The sequence below is a fragment of the Pezoporus wallicus genome, unplaced genomic scaffold, assembly GCF_028554395.1.
Source record: "Pezoporus wallicus isolate ANWC-B61680 ecotype Strahan unplaced genomic scaffold, APGP_CSIRO_Pwel_v1 contig_10426, whole genome shotgun sequence".
Lineage (NCBI taxonomy): Eukaryota > Metazoa > Chordata > Aves > Psittaciformes > Psittacidae > Pezoporus > Pezoporus wallicus.
Genome location: NW_026636432.1, coordinates 118,034 through 142,629, shown reverse-complemented (window position 1 = coordinate 142,629; position 24,596 = coordinate 118,034). Strand labels below are relative to the sequence as shown.

General features: G+C 42.8%; 1 protein-coding gene across 8 annotated transcripts in view; it reads left to right on the top strand.

Annotated features, from left to right (window-relative positions):
* The window catches only part of ARHGEF18 (Rho/Rac guanine nucleotide exchange factor 18), a 45,555-nt gene extending 22,912 nt beyond the window's left edge, over nucleotides 1–22,643 (top strand). For 4 of the 8 annotated variants that reach the window (XM_057400309.1, XM_057400302.1, XM_057400305.1 and 1 more), the window contains 20 exons: nucleotides 244–307; nucleotides 3,322–3,466; nucleotides 4,252–4,364; nucleotides 4,514–4,654; nucleotides 5,116–5,366; nucleotides 6,046–6,171; nucleotides 7,827–7,944; nucleotides 8,357–8,605; nucleotides 9,413–9,489; nucleotides 11,632–11,810; nucleotides 12,214–12,305; nucleotides 12,601–12,789; nucleotides 13,454–13,591; nucleotides 14,169–14,290; nucleotides 14,734–14,790; nucleotides 15,465–15,512; nucleotides 16,228–16,695; nucleotides 19,872–20,199; nucleotides 21,976–22,098; nucleotides 22,188–22,643. In XM_057400309.1, the coding sequence (XP_057256292.1) occupies nucleotides 244–307; nucleotides 3,322–3,466; nucleotides 4,252–4,364; nucleotides 4,514–4,654; nucleotides 5,116–5,366; nucleotides 6,046–6,171; nucleotides 7,827–7,944; nucleotides 8,357–8,605; nucleotides 9,413–9,489; nucleotides 11,632–11,810; nucleotides 12,214–12,305; nucleotides 12,601–12,789; nucleotides 13,454–13,591; nucleotides 14,169–14,290; nucleotides 14,734–14,790; nucleotides 15,465–15,512; nucleotides 16,228–16,695; nucleotides 19,872–20,199; nucleotides 21,976–22,098; nucleotides 22,188–22,348 (3,189 nt within the window). In that variant the 3' untranslated portion in view covers nucleotides 22,349–22,643. The remainder of the gene's footprint in view (nucleotides 1–243; nucleotides 308–3,321; nucleotides 3,467–4,251; nucleotides 4,365–4,513; nucleotides 4,655–5,115; nucleotides 5,367–6,045; nucleotides 6,172–7,826; nucleotides 7,945–8,356; nucleotides 8,606–9,412; nucleotides 9,490–11,631; nucleotides 11,811–12,213; nucleotides 12,306–12,600; nucleotides 12,790–13,453; nucleotides 13,592–14,168; nucleotides 14,291–14,733; nucleotides 14,791–15,464; nucleotides 15,513–16,227; nucleotides 16,696–19,871; nucleotides 20,200–21,975; nucleotides 22,099–22,187) is intronic. The other 4 variants (XM_057400301.1, XM_057400306.1, XM_057400308.1 and 1 more) reach the window with 2 other exon arrangements.
* The last annotated feature ends 1,953 nt before the right edge of the window (nucleotides 22,644–24,596 follow it).

Below are 24,596 nucleotides of genomic sequence, written 5' to 3'. Positions count from 1 at the left end.
TGGAACTTCACTCTTTGTTCTATTTCATCTGATCTCTGTTTGATGGGATTTTTATACAGTGTTAATGTCTATAGGGCATTTGTCTGGAATGTGAAAAAATCAAAGCTGTCACCGTGTCAAAGCTTTTCTACTTTCAGTACACAGCTTCACTCGCAGTTAGTGCTGTATGGTAGAAAGAACAGGATTCATTTTGGACTGAAAGTTTGGTCTGGATGTGTAAGAATATTGTCTTTTTTCCTATAGCAGAGAGATTTGCAGCACAGACCTTCTGGATCTCCACAAAGTTCGCCCCAGTGCATTTCCCCAGGTTTGTACTAAAGAATGATTTCTGTGCTCAAGGCTTATCTGTTCGATTGTATTTTTTTCCTTTAATATGTTTTAAAGGCTATACACAGTGTGTTATTGAGGTATAGAAAAGGTCTCTTTTAATAAGATGGCTTCATTTTTTTTCCTATTGGGAATGGCTCAGAGGCTCCTAGCAATCTCCTGTGTGTTTTTATCTCTTTATCTTTTTATTTTTCTTTATACCTTCTTGCTGTGTAACCTCAGAATATCACGGTGAAAAGGGATCAATAAGCTCGTTTTTCATTGATTGTCTATTCTCTGGCCTCTGAAAAGACTAGAACTGTGAACTTTGTTTTACATCAGATTTTCATAATTGTCTATTTAAAACTTGCCTGCAGCTAGTGGTTGCTAGAAATCTCTAAGACAAGCTAGCACTAATGGTCTGAACAGAAATCTTTGTTGAAGCAAAGTGGGAAAAGACATCTGGGAGGAAAAAAAAAGGAATGAACAGCTTTATTGCAGCATAAGCTTTGAAATAGCTTTTTGCTGCTGGAAAAGACCATCATGGTCACAGGTGTACCATTCCAATAGCATTCTAATTTTTAGATGGGATGAGGTCTGCATTAACAGAAGAGGCTTTTTGGCTCTGGGGTGATTGATTGTAACCAGAGCAGAATTACTTTCTGCCTTGCAGTCGGTCCATTTGGTTGCTTTGATGGCTGTAAGGACCACAGCTGACATGAATGTCTGAGTATTACTGTATGTGTTTCACCTGGTTTTGTTAGGTATCATCTGACTTGCATTGCAAGGTGTCCTTTGTGAAACAAGGGTAAGAGGACAAAGAGTTAGTGTTACAAGAAGACAAATGGCTGTTTGCCTTACCAAGAATGCTTTTGTGCATTTAGGGGAAGGTGCAGGGACAGTAGGAAACAGTAAGGATTAATGAAAATAGGAAAAGTTGGCTGTAGGGCTTGTCGTTGAAACAGCTCTGTGGTATACAGTCTGGTCTGGTTTGACAGCTTAACAGCGATCGATGGGGACTCTCAGCAGTGTGCAGACAGTGCTAATTGAACTCAGAAAATGGCTTTTTGCTGGTGCACACTCTGCTAGGCAGCCAGTACTTGTTTTCCATGCTCAAAACCAGAAACTGGGAGGTAAAGGAGCAGTTGATAGCATGAGCATTGTCTTTACCCGCAGGGTAACACTGCAGAGTGCAGTGTCCAGCAAAAAAAGCCAAAGAAAGGTATTGTGTCCATGTAAAAGAGAAATACAGTTTAAGAAAGCTGTAAACTGTGGTGTTTGTGTGTGTCCCCCATCCCTCTCCACATGTTTTGCCTGTGGGGATTTTTAGAGTTGGCCTTTCATTGTGAAACAGATCTTTATGTTCTTGGCTTGTAAAGCACAGCAAGAGAACATGATGGCTGAAGATTTCAGTACTTCCCCAGATAGAAATGGAAGGACATTTATTATTAAGTCTTTAAGAAAACCCCCTTTACAAATCTTTCTGTTAGTGTCCACTAAATTAGTGTCCTCTTTCCGTTGGAGCTCATCACTTGGAGAGGATGGAAGAGGACTCAGTTTACCTACTTGTTGTGTTGTGCTGTGTTGATAGCCAGATTTCAAACCCAAGCAGGTTTTCCAGCAGGAAAAGCTGCAGTGATAATTCCTGATATTAAATATCATTCATGAAATCTCCCTTGCAGCCCTAATACGATTCTATTCAACTGTTTCAGACATGAAATGAAAGACAAGGAGATGTAAAGTATGGGATATCAAGAAATGTGGAAAAACCCGTTTCATGAAATGAAGCATGAATACCTTGGTTTAGCTATGTTTTGTTGAGCAAGGCAGAAGTGGAAGGAGAGAGAGCTCTTAGCGGAGGAGTGAGACTGAGAAAGGGGAACTTTTGGGGATAGGTAAACACTAGTGTTTTTACAGGAAAAGCTGTAAATTGGTGAGCATAGACCTTGGATGGAACTGGTGACCCTCTCGAATGGCTGCATGGTCCTGAAGGAGCCTCCCAGGCACAGGACTGGATGAGGAGTTGGGTCTGGGGGTAAGGCAGAGGCTGCAGTGGGCTCAAGGATCCATGAGATCTCTTCCACTCCCATGTCCTTAAAAGCACTTTGGAATAAGGGCAGCTGCAGACCTTGTCAGTGATAAGTTTCAAAGATTGGCTGATTCTTCATCTTTGACTTCCCTGTAGTTCCTGTCTTAAAAGGATGTATTTTGTCTCCTGTTCCTTATCATTCATTACAGACATTAGTGCTAAATAATTGTATCCATTTTTTAGAAGTCTATTACAAGCTTCCATGTATTGTGTAAGAGTGATTAAAATTTCAAATACCTTTCCAGTTCACAGTCTGTCTAGATTTTAAAAAGCATTAAAAAGCTGCAGTATTAAAATTAAATATAGCTCTGGTATCTATTATGTGCAGTGTGTGTGTGCTTGCAGATAGAAATCACTGTCAGGCAATAAGCATTGCAAGGGACTTGTGGTTTTGATGTGAGCTCAGATTTTTCTCGTTTGCCATGAAATATTCTGTGCCCTTATACGGTAGGGTGTGAATAATTGTGTGTAGGTTCTGGTGTTTTACTAAAGGAGAAGATACTTTGCAATTTCCACACTAAATGGGCACAGTAGGGACCAATTTCCTGCACTTCAGACCTGCTGATTTAGCCAATACAGTAAGTTAAGTGGCAGCTTTACATTTCTAGAAGGATCACAGGTAGTATAAAAACAGTGCATCTCTGGGGCCACTTTACTGTGCCAAGTCTGAGGGCAGCCAGGAGTGAGCATGGGGAATACAAATTCAAAAAGCAGCGGCAGGAGCAATACAATTCCTGCTCATGCCGAGCTCTCGTTTTGTGGTTCCTTTTCAAGAAAATGGAATGAGAATGTTTTTTTGGACAACGAGCTCTTGACATCCAAGATCCTGTCTGTTCTCCGGCCGCACTCGGAGCGGGGTCTGCGAGCAGGGGAGCTGCAGTGTACACCTCATTTCCTGAGTACCAATTCGATTTTTGCCTCTTTAGCCACTTCTTTGAAGGAGCAGCCCCGGAGCCTTCTCCTGGGACCTGATGGCACCCCAGTCCTATCGCGGAATCTCGGCATGACTATCGCCCAAAGAGGAAATTCTCAGTCTTCCCTGAATACTGCTGGAGCTGTCAGTAAATTTGGGTAAGTAAACTGTTTCTCTTCCAATTCATCAGCTTCTGCTGTTGTCGTGTCCCCGGCCCCGTGTAAAAAGAAAAACAATTACAGAACTAAAGCAAGAATTCACATTGATTTTTTTAAATTTTTTTAGCTCAAAAGAGATTTATTGAAATTTTAATTCATTTCCCTCAACAGTAAGCGTTGCTGTTGTTTAAATCGCCTTGTCTTTAGTCCCCCTGTACTATATCACAGAAGAGGTCATGTAAAATGGGGCACAGTTTGGGTGTCTCTGCCTAGATTATGGCTTTCATGGGTATATTTGTCTTCAGACCTGATGCATTTCAATAATCTGAGGTCAGTTATTCTAGGTTGTACTAGTTCTGACTAGTGTAGGAGACAGCACTGGCTGCAGTTGCAGGATACCTTGATTAAAATAGTAGCTCTCTGCTGGTTTAAATAGTTGTTTACTCTTTATGTGCCACAGTTAAGCTCAGTGCAAGACCCCTTTGTACTCTGAACTGGCTGTGGCTTGTCACCAGGTGATGTCTTTTCAAAATGTCATACCTGCAGTTGCATACTTGCTCATGCTGCTTCGATTAAAACTGTAATACTTCAGTGATGGACTTGCTAAATGGCTTTGACTGTTTTAAGTCGGAGTGCAATGCTAGCTTTTATCTATTTAAGTCAGTTGCACTAGAGTTTAGGAAAGAGGTTAAAGTGGTTGAATTTGGAGGCTTTTTTCTTTGTCAGGCAACTTTAATGTTAATATTCTGATTTGATCCCTTGGTCTAATTTCTTTGGCCATTTAGACTGATTTCAGGAGACATGGATGAAGGGGATTCAAGCTTTATCAAATTTAAGCAGACTTCAGATGACGTTGTCTCACTTGCACCTTCAACAGCAGACACCATTTTTCTGGAAGGTATGGAATTTCTGTGCTTTTCAGGATTTTTATGTGATTTCTTACCCAGTCTTAAAACAGCACTGAGATGGTTTTGTGAATGATGGTAATGAGGGATCTGGTGGGAAGCAATTTAATAACAACTGAAACTGAATGTGCTTTTGGTCTAGATGCATATTCTGTATCCCTCCGAAGTGAAATAGAAACAGACGCTCATGAGTTTGAGGCAGAGTCTTGGAGTGTTGCAGTGGAACAGTCTTATGCAAAAAGGCAAAGGCCAGACGTTAAAAACAGGCAAGATGTCATTTATGGTAAGACTATTTGTTATTATTGTGACTTCTTCTATTTCATAATGCCACTGTTTTGAAACAAAGCAGAAATCCTTTTTATTGGCTCCCATTTTGACTTGTGATTGAAAACTAGAGTGAAGATTTTCAAGTCTGTTGCCTGTCACAGTGTGCACAAGTCCTCCTGTTAATGATTTTAAGCAACACATAGTTGTCAGCATGCCTATGTAAGCAGCTAACCCCAGCTCTACAATTAGGGAAGAGCTCACCTGCAACTGGGGGATGCCATTAAATAAGTAGGGTCAGTCGCTGTTTGGAGGGGAGATGATCAGAGCCAATTTGGGAGCTTCACATCCGTAATGCAAAGACTGTGGTGAAGAAGGAGGTACAAAAGGTGGTGGCTTTCAGAGCCTGCTCTGTTCTGTCTCAGTAGTCACTGCCCAGCAGATAAATGACTTCTGATTTGTGTATTTCTCTTTGCTCAGAACTAATGCAGACTGAAATGCACCATGTTAGGACACTGAAAATAATGCTGAAGGTATACTCGAGAGCCATGAGAGAGGAACTGCAGTTCCCAAATGCAGTTATCAACAAGCTCTTCCCCTGTGTGGATGAGCTGCTGGAGATGCATGGGCAATTTCTGCTCCAGTTGAAGGAGAGACGGAAGGAATCCTTAGAAGAAGGCAGTGACCGAAATTATCTAATCCAGAACATTGGAGACCTCTTGGTAAAACAGGTGTGGATTAAATTCTACCAATATTAAACTTCTAACAAGCTAACTGGTGGGCTAAAGTTATGTAAGGATTGTTTTAATAATTTGTTTGACGTTATCTTCCCAGTGTAATGTGTAAGCGTGATTCGCAGGAGCATATCTAGTCACAAATAATATGAAATGATCATTAAATGTTCTTTGGGCATGTGCATATGCATGTTGTGGGATATGCAGCTGGTTCTATCTCTGTTCCAAAAGTAACATGACATGTTCCTGGTGTCCATCCCAAATGTGGCTCTCCTGCATTTAATGCCAAGCTTCTAGGTTCTGACCTTTTAGAAATGCAGTGAAGATCCTTTGAACTCATTACAGCTTTAGTACCTATTCTGGTACAGAGTGGATTCAACTTCCTTCCTATATCATGACCATTGTTTTCCCCTTCACCATTTAGTCCTCAGTCTTTTTAAGTGCAGAGCCCCAGAAATCCTTTTAAAAATTCTTGTAATGGCAGCTGCCATATTTGGTTCTTGTGGTATTCCAAGCTCTCAGATGTCACACTGCATCAATCTCCCATTTCTGATACAGAAGAAATTGAAATACTGAATAATAAACACCTTAGAAATCACTTACCATAAACTTAACTTACTTAACGTAAACTTACTCTTAATGATTCATGTTTTTTATTCTTATCTTTCCGATTTAGTTTTCAGGTGAAAATGGGGAGAGAATGAAGGAAAAATACGGTGTGTTCTGTTCTGGACACAATGAAGCTGTTAGTCACTATAAAGACCTGCTCCAGAGCAATAAGAAGTTCCAAACCTTAATAAAGGTAAACAACAACCAGAAGTCTCCCATTCTGACTGTGCAAAATATACTTGACCACTTTAGATCTTATTTTGTACTTGAAGATCCCTCCAGTTTGAATGCACCTAGTTAGAGGCAGATTCGCATTATTTGATAGCTTGATTTTAGATCTTTGATAGCTTGATTTTTAGATCTTTGGAGCTGGGTGGACACAACACCACCATTAGCAGGTGTGACATTTGAGGCAGGCTCTCAGGAGCACACAGGACTGGGGAATAGAATATGTATGTAGACCTTAAAGCTCATCGAGTTCCAACCCCTGCCACAGGCAGGGACACCTTCCACTGGAGCAACTTGCTCCGAGCCCCTGTGTCCAACCTGGCCTTGAACACTGCCAGGGATGGGGCAGCCACAGCTTCTCTGGGCACCCTGTGCCAGCGCCTCAGCACCCTCACAGGGAAGAGCTTCTGCCTAAGAGCTCATCTCAGTCTCCCCTCTGGCAGGTTCAAGCCATTCCCTTTGTCCTGTCCCTGCAGGCCCTTGTCAAAAGTCCCTCTCCAGATTTCTTGTAGGCCCCCTATAGTTATTCATGACTATCACTCACTGCCATGCTGTGTGGCCATCTTTGTAAAGTGGCTTGATAATAAATTCAGTCAATGATAAATGCTGTTAATGATCAACTATGGAAAAAGCAGGTACTCTTGAGTCAAGTTTTGCCCACTGCATCATCTTTCCAAACCCAGAAAATTGGCTCCAGGGTGGTTTGTTTGTCTGATGTACAGTGTAATGTGCAATTAATAGGAAGGGCTGAAGAGACACAGCCAAAGTAGAAGCCTGTAACCTGAGCTGCAGATGTCATTGCACAGTCTTAAGTATTCACATTTTCCAGTCCTCAGTAAGTGACACCGTGTGAACGTTCCAATGTAGCACTATACTTACAGCTCTTCTTAGCTAGGAGTCATTAAAAGGGAGAACCTTTTACTTTCAAGGAGCTAAGTAAGTAACCAGAGTCTTAAAATACATCGCCACAGTCCTTGTAAAGAGAGATCTTAGTACTGTATTCTACTGCCAGAATTGTGCTGGACGTGTAGCCAGACTGACTAGTGGCATCCTGACGCTTTACAGTCTTCCCTTTCTAAACAGAGCTGTGGTACTGTAGAGGAGCCTGCTGGTGAACATGGGGTCAAAGAAGCACTTACTTTAGTCATAGAATCATAGAACAGTTAGGGTTGGAAAGGACCTTAAGATCATCTAGTTCCAACCCCCCTGCCATGGGCAGGTCATGGGCATAGTCATTATTGACCTCGTTTGGCTGTTAGGTGTGTTCGGTCTGGTTTCAAAACTCTAGTACTTTCCTATGTATTTAAGAACTGATCCTATTCTAAAAGGCAATCAGCAAATAGGCAGTCAAATAGTTCAGATCCGGAACTTTCTCTGCTTGGCTCCAGATTTAGTTAAGAGTAGTTGAAAATAAAACCCAAAATATTTTCCAGTAATAAAAGCAATTGTTTTTTAACATTACCAGGAGTTTTGCTTTAGTAAAAGAGGTGATGCTAATTTGGTGATGCTATGCCTTGTCATAACAAAGTGCTTTGAGACAGAAAATGTGGGAATGGTGAGGCGAGGGAGTTAGGAGAGCAATATATGCAATGGGTGTGATGAGTCTGTCTTGTTTTCTAGAAAATTGGGAACTCTTCCATTGTGAGGAGACTTGGTGTTCAGGAGTGTATCCTTCTGGTAACCCAGCGCCTCACCAAATACCCAGTCTTGGTGGAACGCATTATTCAGAATACAGAAGGTAGGTGTAATCATTCCTGGAAGCCTCACAGTTGTCTGCTGATCCTTCTCCTGTGTTTTGCATGTCCTTTCCTCAGACAAGGAGGGACAGGGTGGTACTGCCTGTTCCTGCTTTCTCTCTTCCTCGTTCACTGAAGATGCTGTTCTAGATGCAGATCCAGATCAGTGTCACCTCATCAAGCACTGATTTTTAAGTCTGAAACCACAAAACCATAGCAGTTTTAAGTCTGTCGGCTCATTAGAGATGTAGAGCTTTAGGATATTTTGTCTTTTACTTTATTTTTAAACAACCTGTTAGGAAATAACTGTTAGATGCTCAGTGCGGAACCTTCACATTAAAATATGTTTAGCTGCTCATATTTGTACATTCCAGTTAAAAATGCAACCCACTGACTGCTACTCTTTTCTCTTAGCTGGAACTAGAGATTATGAAGAGCTGACCCAGGCCCTTAGTTTAATTAAGGACACAATCACTCATGTAGATGCCACAGTAAATGAGTGTGAGAAGGGGCAGCGCCTTAAAGAGATTATGCATAAAATGGAGCTAAAATCATCAGGGAAATGCAAGAATGGGCTTTTCTTCCGGAAAGATGACATGGGACAGAGGCGGCTTCTGCTCGATGGGATGCTGTACTGGAAAGCTGCATCAGGGAGACTCAAAGGTAAAGGGCCAGGAAGGGGGAAAACACGACAGAGAAACAGGCTTTTCATTTATTTTTTTAATGTATATGTATTTTTTTTTAGTAACTGTTTATTACTGATCGATGGAGTATAAAATGACAATAACCTGCTTGTTTAATGGGATATTGGAGGAAATAGCACTTGTTCTATTCTTGGCTTGTCCAATAAGCATCTCTGTAATGGTGCATAAGTTCCTTATGCTGCTTGCTTATTATCTGTCTGATCTGCTTTCCAATTCAAGAGGGAGGTCTTTAGATAGATGACAAAGCTTTGAGTCATACTGACTTGGTCTCCTGTGGAAAGGCATTATTAGCTCTGCTTCACAACCCCATGACACCTTCATTCTGCATAATGTCTGTTTTGCCAGAAAATCAAACCAGTGTCCACCGGTGAATATTTTAACAGCTTCAGTGCTCAGGTGGTCAAGAAGAAGCTTCAGTGGCACATAAAATGCAGCCAAGAGTAGGTGGTGCTGCAGAGAGCTGCAGTTCTAGAAGAATCTGCAGTTAAGGGAGACACATTCCCTCATGAGTGTTTCTGTCAACATGTGGGATGCCTCTGTAGGTGTGTTCTCAAGCTTTAAATCAAGCTATTTGTATTGTGCTGGTTCTGCATGACTGCAGCCTGTCTGTGGACAGCCCACGTGAGAGGAAGTAGCAGACCCACTCTTGCAGATGCTGATGTGCTGTTCCCTGACCCACAGGCACTGAAGTTAGGTGGTTTTTCAGTCTGGACCTGTGTTTCTGATTTAAAATCTGCCCTTTTTTTCCCCTCTGTTGTTATTGTAGATATTCTGGCAGTCCTGTTAACTGATGTATTGCTGCTCTTACAAGAAAAGGACCAAAAATACACATTTGCATCAGTGGTAGGTATTGTTCTCCTTATTTAATACATTCACTTAGAGTATTTATGAAAGTGATGGTAACTATGCAGGAAACGGAGATATTATGGGGTGGGGGGTTCAAAAGGAAAATTAAGTTATAAACCAGCCAGCTATTATAGAATCACTTTTTCTGAAGCAGTTCTGGTACTTGTTGAATCCCTCACACTGTGTCTTGGTGCAAAAACAGTGTGCTATTCCATCAGCCGGCTCCAGCCTCCACATCTCCTGTGGTTTTCTGGTGCCCTGGGCCTGTTCTGAGGTTCACTGCCTCTCCTCTTGTGCTGTGACTTTCCCTTTTACTGAACTGTGTCATATATGTTAAACATACTAGATCTGTGCTTTGAAAGGCACCTGCAAATGAGGTCTGCTTCTGTTTGCTAATGTGCAGGGAAAGAATCTTCCATTTCGGTGAGGGATGTGGTAAGGTCACGGTAGGCTAAGATTTACTGGGGGCAAAGAACTTTCCTGAAGTAAATGGAGTGAGCACTAAATGCAAATGTAATTACTGCAGCACTCTAGAACACTCAGTGGATTCACTTGCTTTTCTAGGGCATTTCCACAGGTATCCTCAGAGCAGTAAATGGTGGACGTTTTGTCCTGATCTACTTCAGTTATGGCTGTAATAGCACCAGTAACAGAGAAACTATTTTATGTAATTGTTTTCTTGGATATATATTTTCTTTTTTCAAGACATCAACATTAGAGCTGAACTCTAATGGCAGAAGCTATTTTGGTGGCCCCAGGGCTGTAAAAGCAACTGCTTTTCAAATTACCCTTCTTCTAATGCACAGAATGGGGATACTTTCACAGATCAGGATGGCTGGAAGTTGTTTCCTCTTGAGCAGCATTAGGTGAATCTTTGACCAGTAGTTCATTTTATGACATTGACTCTGATAGATTAATTATGTTTTCCAAATTCACCTGAGGTATGAGCAGAAGAGCAAGTTCATAGAGGGGAAGAAACATGTTGTTAATGTAGTGTCTTGACCATCATGACTGTTGTAGCTTACACTGAGGCTAAAGCATTGCTCCCAAGCAATAAGAGCACACATACATGTTCTTAGTCAGTGTAGGTGCTCTACTGCAGGGTCAAGCCCTGGCTTATATATATCATTTAGCTGCTTATGACAGTCCCCACAAGCTGATCTCTGCTACATGGTGGGTTTTTTTCCCCTCCAGTAACATGCTCTACAGTTATAGACTGATCACTTCTTTGCATCTTTGTATGTGTACGGTTCATTTGAAATTTAGATATCACTTCTCCATAGATAAATCAAGTGAGGGGGGCACATGGATCTGCTCAGTGATTCTGTTTTTCCATTGACCTCTGTTCATGGCTTGAATTGCAGTACAGCTGCTCAGAGGCGTTGGCAAAACCAACCCTTCCTGATGTCTGTGCCACAGCTCGGTTTTCTTCCCGTCACTCTAGATTATGCTGCAAAGGTGCAGCAGTTATGAAGAGCTAGTTTCTTCTGGGGAGAATCTTTCTAGGCTTCATATATTGGCTCTGTGCTGTATGAAGCACAGAGAGGTTTTCAGTGACTAATATCCCTCCTGTAAATCTGTTTTCATTGCAGAAGACAGCTAATCCAGTTAATCCTTAGCTATACAGCAGTGCTATCTGTCACCTTGTTTTATTATTCACAGGGCCTGACAGCAAGCTGTAACACCCCTGTGTTATGATTTTATTTCCTTTGTAGCTCACTTAGAACTTCTGTCACTTCCTCTTGTTCTCTTCTTTTACCTCACACATGTCATTTTTGTTTCCTTTTACAAATGTTGGTTTTGTCTCCTTTTGAGCAACTTTTTTGACTTCTGGGACCCAGTGGGAACCATCGGGTGTTTAAATTGATACTTGCTTTGATATTCAGTCAGGTACCCAGACATCTTGGTCATTCTTCATTCCACGAATGACCATTGAAATGGTCATTCTTCATTCCACGTTTTCATCTATGATTGATGAGAAAAAAATGGCAGTGTCAGAAGTGTCATAGCAGTAACATTCCAGTGCTGTGTTTTATGGGCCTGGTGGCCCAGTAGAAGCAGAAAGATGGGGAAGCTGGGAAGCACAAACCCTAAAGAGCATATACAGTGTAGTGCAGTAAACTCTCTTTTGTTTCACAGGACTCTAAACCGCCAGTTATCTCGCTGCAAAAGTTAATTGTAAGAGAGGTAGCGAATGAGGAGAAGGCCATGTTCTTAATTAGTGCTTCCTTAAAAGGACCAGAAATGTATGAAATCCACACAAGCTCGAAAGAGGAGAGGAATTCCTGGATGGCACACATCCGCAGAGCTGTAGAAAGGTAAAATCATCATTTTATGAGATGATAAGAGAGCAGGAGGGCTTGATTTCTGGCTTGTTTGTCTTCACAGGTCTCATAGATGTAAATTTATCACAGAAGTCCATTTGACTACCCCTCAGCTTTCTCTGTAAGACTGAAACATGCAATTTGCTTTTGTGTTCTTTGGGAAGAAGCCAGCCATAAAGTTGCAATAGAAGCCAGCCACAGTCTTTATTCTGCTTTTCCTGAAAAATAAACACAAAATGTCACTGATGTCAAATGTAACAGGGCTTTGGATAAGGGAGTTAGATTTGACATGCAAGATAAACTACACCCTAGGCAAAATCTTGAAGGCGAATCCTGAAATGGCTTTAGGTTATCTAATATGCAAGTCAAACACCTCTCTGTTTCCTCCTTTGTACAGCTGTCCTGATGAAGAAGGAGGAACATTTAATGAACCTGAAGCAGAGAGGAGGCTGGCTGAAGCCAGAGCTGCTAAGTTAAAAGATTTTCAAGGTAATGACTTAGTCATATATTCCATGAACTGCTTCTCAGCATCATTTGTGATTGATGACTGTCTTACTCTTTTATCACATGATGTGATCGAGTTTCTCCTTCATAAGTCTTTCAAGGCAGTGCAAGATTATATAGAAATAGTTAAATAAGTCAAGCTTTGTATGCTCCATGAGCTTACACCTTAACTGTTAATTGTATCTCAGCATTTGATGCCTTGACCATGAAATAAATAATCTCCCCAGCTGAACGCTGTGCTCTGACAGTGGTTAGGAACTGAGTTTGTTTCTTCCTTCAGAGCGTTTGAACATGAAGGATGACCTGATTATGCAAAGCCTAACTGAGAAGCAACAGATATATCTAGAAATGTCTGAAATGATTGGGTTTGAAGACCATTCCCAAGGATCTCGATCTAGGCTACTGCTTCGGGGGGATATCCCAGAAAATCTGCAAGGAGAAGCAATTTTGAAGTCAGCTGTGACAGAAGGTAAATGCAATGTGGGAATAGGCATGCATTCACTCGGATGCAGAGGTGGGGATAAGCACATAGGGTCCAAGTCCTGAAAATCACCCTGTAAGAACATAATACTTCTGTGTAGCACTGTTATAACACTGTTCAGAGTTCCTTATTCTCAGAACCAATGTGCACTAGGTAAAGTGCACCTGTGTGTTTAGATAGAGGATCTTCTCCACCGTCTGGATATTTTTAAGGATCAGCCAGTGGAGTCTGTTCAGGTGGGTAACTGAGTGCTCTAATAATACACCAGTTCTGAAATATTATATGAGGGTTAGATATTAAAAGAGCCTATCTAAAGGTAGTATCTTTAGACAAAAAATAAGCACAAACATATCTTTTATTATGGAAAACAAACCAAAACAAAAATTGAAAGAAAAGAAAACCCAAACACTCAAGGCTTGATAATCCCAACTTGCAATTAAGGAAGAGGTCATCTTTATATAGGCAGTATGAGTAGCCTGTCTTAAAGAGCTAGTCACAAAGGAAAATTCATCTGTACTGCAGGAAAACTCTCAAACTGCCTGATCTTTTCATGTACTTGATGGATTAAATGTGTTTTAACTTGTTAGCATGATGCACTTGTCTTGCTGTGTAGACATGGCTATTTACATGAGATGTTCTCCTCTTTTTGCAGCTGAAAATCTCCAGAACCTTATCCTCACTCACTTAGGCAGTGGATCCTGTCAGCCTGAGGATGGCTCTGGGTTAGGACTCCCCAGGAGAGCAGAGACCTTTGGCGGATATGACAGTAGTCCCTCAATCTCAACTAAAAGTAAGAAGGGGACCATTTGGCATTCTTAGCCTTTCCTGGGTTACTCTGTACAGAAAATGAGATAAGAACAATGAATTAAGTGAGGCCCTGATATAAGGAAGCTTCACCAGGCTCTAAAAGAAGGAAAAGGTCAAATTTCCAGCATGTGGCATTAGCATGTTGTATCTTTTACTTCCGATACCAACACTAGGGAGCAGAGTAGGGCTCTTAGTGGTGTGCTGAGGGCATTACCTTCATCCATGCTCCCCAGTTACCACAGTTCCACACAAACTTTAGTTTTGTTTAAAAAAAAAAAACCCAGAACAACTGGGAAATGTGAATTCAGCTGCCTGCTTTTATTACTGAATCAGGAAAGTTTTTCCATTTCCTTTTGTATCTGCGCCATCACTAAAGTGATACTTTGGTTAGAAATGCATGTCACTGTTGCTGGCTCTTCCACTTTGGATCAGCATGGAGCAGCCATGCAGTTGTATATTGGTTATAACATCAAAGTCACCTTTGTTTTCTGCTTGCTTTGTTCTGCAGTGAGTTTTCAGAGGTGCTGGTGTAGGTTACCCCTATTCCACTCTCCTTTCAGGTGGTAATTTTAGGAAGAACAGTGGTGGTGACCAGAGGCAGTGGGACTGGAGAGGCCCTGCAGTAAGCTCAGATGTGCAACTCCATGACCTCCCTTCTGATGCAGAAGAAGCATCTCAAGCTGTATGTTGGGCTTATGCATGATTTAATTGTGTTTCTTTATGATGTTCTTTATAATAGTGGTGCAAACCAAATCTTTTATCAAAGTTAAAAGTGATGCTAAGCTGGTAGGGCTGGCCTGTAACAGAGCTATGTCAGTCAAATTACTAGACTCTATTAAAGGTGTTTAGTGGGGCTAGTTGACAGCTTAGCACTTGAGAGGCATGGTAATTTGGTTTTATGTTTGTTGATTTGGTGCTGTACCATTAATGCTAGCTTTAATCACCATGCATCGGTTCCAGCCTGGCCTCTGATTTAAGTGTTCTTGTTACATGTCCTTTGGTGCATGGGAGCAGTCTCTGCTTAGCTGTAAACCTGTTCCCTCATGAGATGAACCCTTCCAACTTGTTCTGGCAGTGCTACAAAAGCCCAGCAAGTGCCTCAGATACTGTTTTTGTCTTTTTTAGAGTGATGTGACAAGGCTGGATGACAGCAGTGGCTTTCAGCCCACCATAGAGTCTCAGGTACGTTACCTCTACTATGAGGAAATGGCAAATAGCTGTATTATAATAATGGCATGCAAAACCAAACCAACCAAACACCACCAAAAAGCTCAGTATTTTTAGTGTCTGTGGAAGCACAAGCGCATTAACAGCCTGTACCTTATGACTCTAACGCATTATGAATGCAGAGATAAAACTCCTGTTAGAAAACAAAGATGGGTTCTGGGTATGTAGACAGGCATTTCTAAGAGCTGGCCAACTACTTTTCTTGCATCTTTGGAGAGATTGCATAATCTCAGCTCGCTGACAAAACATGCCCCTGAATCTCCCATGAGTGCTGTACCTGTGTAGTGATTCAGTGCTGGAGTATGAGAGGAAGTGATCATTAAATAGCCCACGTGAAGACAACTGGTGATGAAGATTGCTCCCTGGAATGTCAGGGAGATTTGTAGGGTGCTGATTCACATCTCTGCAAGGACTGATAGACTGCCATTCATTGTGCTGGCATATTGCTCTCTTGGCTGTTACTGTATTAGAGAACTCTTGGAGCCACGCTTCCATTGTGTGGGGTTTTGTACAGACACTGTTGATTATGATCACTGTTGAAAAAGAAAAAGAAGTCTTATGCATCAAACAAGAGCTCTGTTCAAGTGTCTAATGTCCTTTTTCCTTCCCCTACTTCCCCTTTTCTTCAGCTTGTCCAAAGGATACAAACACTGTTACAGCTGCTCTTCAGTCTTCAGGTAAATCACTACTTACTGTAGAATCATAGAATAGTTAGGGTTGGAAAAGACCTTAAGATCATCCAGTTCCAACCCCCCTGCCATGGGCAGGGACACCTCCACACTAAACCATGGTACCCAAGGCTCTGTCCAACCTGGCCTTGAACACTACCAGTGATGGAGCATTCACAGCTTCCAAGAGGTTTGTGAGGCAGTACTGTAATAAAATTTATGCAGGTGTGGAGAAGAACTACCTTAAAAATATCCCCTAAAGCTAAAGTGAGGGGCAGAATTTAATCAAGAAAACACACACTGTGTGTGGTGTTTTGAAAGAAGTGTAAGATCTGTTGTCTTAGGTAATTATTTCCTTCTTCTTGCTCACTTAAATGCAATTCTTTTGCTACTCTGAGCTCCACCTACTCATTTACTCTTAAAATTTTGGATACACACATCTATGTATGTATTGTTTTTACTCTAATCAGCAGTATTGTGACTGATTGGATTCAAAGTACTAATTTTAGGTGCAAGAAATGTTAATTTTGACACAAGCATAACTTACTTGCTTAGCCATCTTCAGTATCATGTCGGTCACAGTGGGCTGTACAAGTCAGAAGTTAGATCTGCTCTTAAAAACAATAGTCTCTGTGATTTAATCTGGTAGAGGGTGTTGTCTTGTGTTTAGCTGTGCATGTGTTCTGCACCCGTGTACCTTACAGTGAACTGATTTCCCCTTCAGGCAGTGATATCTCAGCAGGACAGCTACATTGAGATGCAGCGAGCCACCATGGTAGACAGGGAGAAGCAATATCGGCTGCAGTCTACGCGAGGCAATCTCCTGCTAGAGCAGGAGAAACAGCGGAACTTTGAAAAGCAGAGGGAAGAGCTGATGAATGTACAGAAGCTTCAGAGCCAGCTGAAGCTGGAGCAGCAGCGCCTGGAGCGCGAAAGGAGTCGGCAGCAGAGGGAGTTTGAAAGCAAAGAAGCTCGGCTGCAGGAAAGTGAAGAGGGGACTCGGCAGCTGAGGGAGAAGGTGAATCAGGAGAGAGAAGAGCTCGAGAGGCTGCGAGAGGCCTATCAGCATGACCTCGAGAGACTGCGGGAAGCTCAGAGGGCAGTTGAGAAGGAAAAGGAGCGTCTAGATCAGCAAAGGAAGCTGAAGAAGCAGAACACGGTGTCAGGCACGTTCTCCCCAGAAATGGGACAGGTGAGGAATTTGCTTTTCTTGGGTTTTTGTTCCTGTTAACCTGCTTGCTTCTGAATGAAGGTTGTTCCCTCTGGCAGCACTAACCCGTGTTTGCTTGTCTGTAGAATCATAGAATAGTTAGGGTTGGAAAGGACCTTAAGATCATACAGTTTCAACACCCCTGCCATTGGCAGGGACACTACACACTAAGCTGTGTCACCCAAGACTCCATCCAGCCTGGCCTTGAGCACTGCCAGGGATGGAACATTCACAACTTCCTTGGGCAACCTGTTGCAGTCCCTCACCACCCTCACAGAAAGGAGCTTCTTCCTTATATCTAACCTGAAATTCCCCTGTTTCAGTTTGAACCCATCACCCCTTGTCCTATCACTACAGTCCCTGATGAAGAGTCCCTCTCCAGCATCCTTGTAGGCCCCCTTCAGATACTGGAAGTTGCTCTGAGGTCTCCACTTAGTTTCTCTTCCCCAGAAGAGAAGCTTCAATCCTCATGGCCTCCTCTGGACTTGCTCCAACAGCTCCATGTCCTTCTTAAGTTGAGGACACCAGAGCTGCACACAGTGCTGCAAATGGGCTCTCACAAGAGCAGAGTAGAGGGGCAGGATCACCTCCTTCAACCTGTTGATCATGCTTCTTTTGGTGCAGCCCAGCACACAGTTGGTTTCTGTGCTGCATGCACACTGAAGCCGGCTCACGTTCAGTTTCTCATCAACCCAAGTTTCAACATGTTCATCATGTTCAGTTTCAACACCCCCAAGTCCTTCTCCTTACCCTGCTCTGAATCTCTTCTCTGCCCAACCTGTAGATGTGCCTGGGATTGCCCTGACCCAGGTCTAAGACCTTGCATTTGGCTTGGTTAAACTTCATAATGTTGCCATCAGCCCACCTCACAAGCGTGTCAAGGTCCCTCTAGATCCCATCCCTTCCCTCCAGGGTATCAACCGACCCACACAGCTTGGTGTCATCGGCAAACTTGCTGAGGGCGCACTCAATCCCCCTGTCCATGTCACCAACAAAGGTGTTGAACAAGAGCGGTCCCAACACCGATCCCTGAGGGACACCACACTCATTACTGGTTTCTAACTGGACATGGAGCCATTGACCACACCTCTTTGCATGTGGCCATCCAGCCAGTTCTTTATCCACCCAGTGGTCCATCCATCAAATTGATGTCTCTCTAATTTAGAGGCAAGGCTGTCGTGTTGGATGGTGTCAGACGCTTTGCATAAGTCCAGGTAGATGACAACAGCTGCTCTGCCCCTGTCCATCAGTTCTGTAGCCCCATCATAGAAAGCCACCAAGTGGGTCAGGCAGGATTTCCCCTTAGTGAAGCCATGCTGGCTGTCACCCAGCACCTTGTTGATTTTCATGTGCCTTAGCATGCCGTCCAGGAGAATCAGCTCCAAGACTTTGCCAGGCACAGAGGTGACACTGACTGGTCTGTAATTCCCCGGGTCATCCATTTTCCCCTTCTTGAAAATGGGGGTTATATTGCCCTTTTCCAGTCATCAGGAGCTTCACCTGACTGCCGTGATTTCTCAAATATGATGGACAGTGGCTTAGCAACTTCATTCTCCAGCTCCTTCAGGACCCGCAGATGGATTTCATCAGTTCCCATGGACTTGTGCACATTCAGGTTCTTAAGATGATCTTGAACCTGATCCTCTTCTACAGTGGGCCCAAGGTCTTCATTCTCACAGTCCCTGCATTTGCCTTCTAACACTTGGGCGGTGTGGTCAGAGCACTTGCCAGTGAAGACTGAGGCAAAGATGCCATTGAGAACTTCAGCCTTCTCCAAATCCAGAGTACTCAGTTCTCCCATTAGCTTCTGGAGAGGGCCTGCATTATCCCTATTCTGTCTTTTGATTGCTGCATACCTATAGAAGCCCTTCCTGTTATTTTTCACATCCCTTGCGAGATTTAATTCTAGCTGGGCCTTAGCTTTCCGGACGGTTAGTGTGAGGCTGCTCCTGTCTGTCTATAGAGCGCTTCATCCAGAGTCCCCCTGATCGGGCAGTCTGTAACAGATCCCCACAGTGATGTCCCCCGTTGCTGTTCTCCTTTTAACCCTGACCCACAAACTCTCTGTTGACTCCTCATCTCTCCCCAGACAGAGTTCCATACTTTCCAGCCTGTCACTGGCATAAACAGCAACTCCCCCTCCCCATCTTCCTGGCCTGTCTTTCCTAAAGAACCTATAACCTTCCATTCCAATACTCCAATCATAGGAGCCATCCCACCGTGTTTCTGTCATGCCAGTGATATCATATCCCTGTAGCCATGCACACATCTCTAATTCCTCTTGTTTATTCCCCATGCTATGGGTATTTCTATAGAGGCATCTGAGCTGACCTCCAAATAAAGGCAACTCATTGGCTGGAGCAGCTGAAATAGCTCTGCATTGCCCCAAGCATTTATTACAGGTGCTGGCAACTGACTGGGAGCACTGGGATGGATTGATGCCCCTCTCCCCAAAACATCTACTTTTGACCACTATGGCAAGTTTCCTACCAAAGCAGCTCTTCCCTTTCTTTGTCAGACCAGCTCCAGCAGCTGGGCTTCTTGAGCCATCATCTGAAACAGCTGGTGGTGGCTTCTGCCAGAGAGCTCAGAACTTGGTAGCTCCCCAGTGTCTTTGAAATTCCACCCAGACATCTGGTAATGAGACTGTGGTTTTTTTAAAGACAGAAACAGAAAAGGAGTAATTTTAGAACGTGGCAGACCAAAGCTTTTTTTTTAAACACGGGAACCACTCTATTGCAGGCAAGTGATTGCAGAAGGTCTGCTCCATTGGTAGCATTTTGTACAGTTGATTTCTAAAGCCGTTTCTTGGGTTTCAAAATGTGAACTTTGGAGTTGTCTGAAATTGGTTCATTTGTTACTGTCTGAAAGTCCTGCTTTTTCTCCATTCTATCACCACCTAGTGCAGTCTGCTCTTGGATTCCTTTGCATGGTGCAGTATTAAGCAGTCTGGAGCTGCTGAGGTTCTTTTCAGTGTTCAAAGACTTGCAATCATGCTCTTCCTTCCGTCTGCCAGCACGTTCTAGGCTTTGTCTAACCTGTTATATTGTTTACTAGAAAGCACTTAATGCACTCAGGACTGAGGGCTGTCCCTCATTGTCGAATCTGAGAGGGTAAAAATACCTGTTTGACTTGGAATGCCTTTTCTTCTCACGTAGAGCCAGATGCTAAGTCATTCTGTTAGCTTCAACGGAGAAGGGGTGGAACCATCTGCCCCCCCCTTCAAAACCTCTGTGAGAGTGAGCGTCTCCGGGATGGATTACCTGGAACGGCCGGACTTGGTTCGCAGGGACAGCACCACGCTGGAGAATCGCCCTGTTCTTGCACTGAAGAATGAAGTGCCAATACATCTCCTGAGCGCAACTAATCAGATACAGAAACCAGCTGCAGTCCAGCAGCAGATTCCTACCAAGCTGGCCACTTTTACAAAAGGAAGCAAAGAGAAAGGGGGGAAGAGCAAAGCATCTCATAGGACAGACAGTTCAGGTAAGCGTGTTTAAATACGCTTCAGCATCTCAGGCAGACGGAGCACTGCAGCGTAAACCTCTGGCTACTCATGTGGCACCCAGAAATGAATATGCTACACATTGTTAATGTCCTTATTGCAGTAAGTAGGATCCTAAGATCCTTAAGAGGTAGGGGTTGCACGTGTAAATCCTTAGGAGTTACATATATGTACTATTGAAATTGGAAGTACAGCCCAATGGCATAATGCTGAAAATGGAGTTCTTGTAATCCAGCAGGACAGAATGATGGTGAGCAGTTATAAACCCAGATGGAAAATCTTCATGCTTAACTGTAGTGTTAAAAGAAAACAGCAGAAAAAAAAAAGAGAAAGCTTGTTCTGCATGAGTGAAATGTTTTAAGCTTTCTCACTCTCTGTTCAGAGTTGTAATGACACTGAATGCAGTGCCTTTCTTCGTGCCTGTCAGCTGTTAAATACAGATGTCCAGGCCAGAACTGAGATCCTGTGCATGTTGTAGAGTTGAAAGGGGCTAATTTTGTCACAAATAGAAGCAAGAAAAATCCAGTCACCATGTCATAATGAATTTTCTGCAGCTAACTGCTAGGTACTAAAGCAGTGGTCTTTGCCAATGACCGACACAGTAAAACCCTCTTTTTCTTTACCACTTTAAATAGCCTTACTGCCAGCATAGGAGAATGACCTGGAATTTTAAGTTACAAAATTGTCTTTTTAGCCTTGTGTAGGATTCAGCCTTGGCAGGCTTACACTTGGGCCTACACTGCTAAAGTGACTCAGGGCCAAGCCTGTCCAGGGAGGGGAGGGGGAAAGTCATTTGCACATTGCACATCTCTGTCTGTCCTGCAGACTTGCTCATGTTTTTGCACATAAATGAAGCCTAATAACCTCTTACCCTGAATACCAAATGCTGGTAAATGAGAAAATAAAGCTCTAATACCACATCTCCCTGAGTTTATTTTTAATAGCTCTTACCTAATGATCTCTGCAGTGGAAATGCACTTAATGGTGTTTTTCTGTAATTTATATGAAAGGTATAAAACACAAATACATTGCTCTCTGCTCTCTCCTCAGCGTTAGTGGGATGCATGCTTGTTATGCCCATATGGAGATCTTACAATAAAATGGAACAAGACTTTCTGTACCAGAGGCAAAATACTGTGTATTGAATTTGGGTTTTGTGACGTGTGAGGAATGTGTACTGAGAAGAGGGGCTCTTTGGATCCAGAGTAACTGTTTCATAAATTGCTTTTATTGTTGAAATTAAGAAACTGAGAGGCCGTAATGCCAGAATCAATGTACTCTGCTGCTGAGCAGCTGTGAGACAGATGGGGAGCAGAGGCAACAGTTCATCACACTTCTGCATGTTAAAAGTAGCACAAATAGCCATTGTAATTTGCATGCTATGGACAGATGGGGAGCAGAGACAACAGTTCATCACACTTCTGCATGTTAAAAGTAGCACAAATAGCCATTGTAATTTGCATGCTAGGGACAAAGGGGTTTTTTTCCTCTGCTGTGCTTTATAATACTAGGGTTTAAATCTGGGGTTGTTAGTAACTGAATTACAAGTCCTCAGGGAAGAGGAGAGCAAAAATGCTCGTTGTCTAAACAGCTAAAGAGAAAATGTAGGTAACTTGCAACAGGAGCACCAACTCTTTATGATAGAGCAGCTGCCTTGGATGCATGAAGGTATCAGCACAGTGGGCCCCAGCGTGGACTAGTGGGACTTGTGAAGTGCTGCTAGCCTCAAACGCTAACTTGTAAAATGTTTTCTTTAGCATCCACTGATCAGAAGCAGCTGCTTCCCCCCAGGCTTGTTGGGCGAGATGAGGGTGTCCTGAGAGGCAGACGGTCAGCAAGTCCAGTACTCCTGAGCAGCCAGGCCACTGCATTGCAGCCAGGTATGCCCTGACCAACTTCCATGTCCATGAAGTGCATCGGGCTCTCTGGGCAGTGTCATGACTATGTCTTCTTCCACTTTTCCCTACAGAATTTTATGGCCCTACAGATGCTCAGCCAGAAGCACTTTCATCTGCCTCAGCGAACCTATTCAAGCCCAGTAACATTCCTGTTCAGACCCTGGTGACCTCTCAGCCGAGTCTGTTAAACGTGCAAGATGATACCAGCAAAGAAGATGTAATTTTCTTCTAATTGTTTCCATTTAAAGATTGATCTTCTGACATAACTGTTTCAAGAACTCAGGCCCCAGCGTGCACCATGACAGAGACCTGACATGGATGTCTTTTCATCCCTACCCCGTTACTACTAGCAAGGACCAGACCAGGATTACTGTTCTACTTTGTTGGCTTCTCTGCCAGCAGCTCAGAATGAGGGCACAGTGGTAATAATTGGCTTTTAAATTCTCCAGACATGGAAATGTATTGACACATGGCATGGGTGTATAAATTTCAGAGCCTATTAAAACACTGGCGTGTATTGTAACGTGCTCTTTTTGGAGAATGTACACTCTTTGTGGGCACCATCTTGTAAATTGGTAGAGTTGATGTTGAACCACCCAGATTTTACTTAAAAAGTTTTAATTGTTGGCCCCAGAATGGCTGCAGATTTTTCAGTCTGTTTTCACAGGTTCGTGGTCAGTCATGGGTTATAGTAATGGTGTGTTGGTGACTGGTTGACTAACCAAGCCAGCCTCCTTGCAGCCAGGCATGACCCACATCGTGATCCCACTCTGTTCCTTTAGTGCATTCAGTGGAGCACGTGCTCAGTGGGCAGGTACGGTGGAAGAGAGAAGGTAAGCTTCTAAACAAGAGTCTTCAAGGGTCAGGAGCTCCACCTGCTTGTGGATGAGAAGGGTTGGATGTGGGAGGATGCACAACGGTAACGAAGAGTTGGACTAAACGCACATTTCACTGGCCATGAGCTTGCATTGGAGTACCTGTCTCCTTGGAGGCATTGGGAGAGAGCAGCACAGGCTCCCAAGCGAAGGTCCTGAGTTGGTTCAGAATGAACTTAGAGACTTGGATTTTGTTCTTTGCTGAAGACATGGACAAGAAGTGGTCGAATGCAGTAATTTATTGTCTTGTTTAATCCTGAGGTTTCTGCATCTTTTGTTTGTCTCTTAACTTGTTGGGACTTCGAGTACTAGAAGATATCAAAGCTGCTGTTGCTGCAGAGACTCCTCTGCAGCCCTGTATCAGGAATGAAGGGAATAAGAACGGTTTGGGTTAAAAAAAAAAAAATTAAGATTAAAACTAAAAATTAAAAAGAGAAAAAAAATAAAAGTTAACAATAAAAATTAAAAAGAAAAAAAATAAAAACAAAGAAACCAAATCTCAGCTAAACCTGTGTTGGTTTAGCTGCTTCCAGCTAAACCAGCTTTGATACCTCTTGTTAAATGGGTCAGTTCTTAATCATGGAATGAAGGGTGAGGACATTGTGTTCTGCTCAGAAGGCATTTCATTTCCCTTTGTAGTAATTTGCACAGTCATTTTGTTGTATTACTTCACTCTCTATCTCAGTTCTTCATTACATGCATCACCTAAGGATGTGTATGCCAGTATATGTTGGATGTGACTGGTCAGATACCTTGTGCACGGGAGAGATTCTTTAAGGACTATGATTACAGAATTAAAGAAATGGTAGCTCAGAGCTTAAATCTGGGGTTAATGCTTTTTAGAACATGATTGGTAATGGGTTTTGTCCTGTGTTAAATGTTGGTTTGAAGTGGTTTTCAGCAGCAGTGCATGAAATGCTGGTCAGTTCTCCATCCTGTGGAATGGCAATATGTCAGTCTCCTCAAATCATTGATGCTGTCTCAGTTGTGATGTTAAAAATGTTCTTTAAGGCTGTAACTTAATTTTGTTTGAGAGTTTAAAAATGATGTCAGTAGTTACAGGGCAATAGCGCTGTACATTTTCAGCAGAAAATGGAGTTTACTTTCAAGTGATGATAATTCCAGTTATTGTCTTCAGGAAAGAAACTGAAACATCCAAATTTAGTGGTCAGTGTGAGAAGAGAAGCAACGAAATCCAGAACCAGTCTTAGGGAACAAGCACTCCCTGCTGTAACACTTCTTGGGCTTAGAGGTCTTTTTCTTCACTGAGTGGTGCTGATATAAATGTGAAGCAGTGCCACTGACTTCAGTGAGAGGAAACTCCAAACCAGCTGAGTTGTTACCAGGCTGGTGGTACTCTCCATCAAGTTATTACTCTGAAACTGGACACACTTCCCTGTAATACCAAAGGGAAATCCTCAGCATTGTAGAATTTACACTATCTGGCTGCATTTGCAGCTAACAGTATGGGGAACATTGTGATTTTTGCATTGCTGTGATACAATGGTGATGATGGTTAGAACATAGTTCTACCCTGTATTCATTTATAGAATCCTAGAATCAACTGGGTTGGAAAAAGACCTTGAAGATTATCAAGGCCAACCA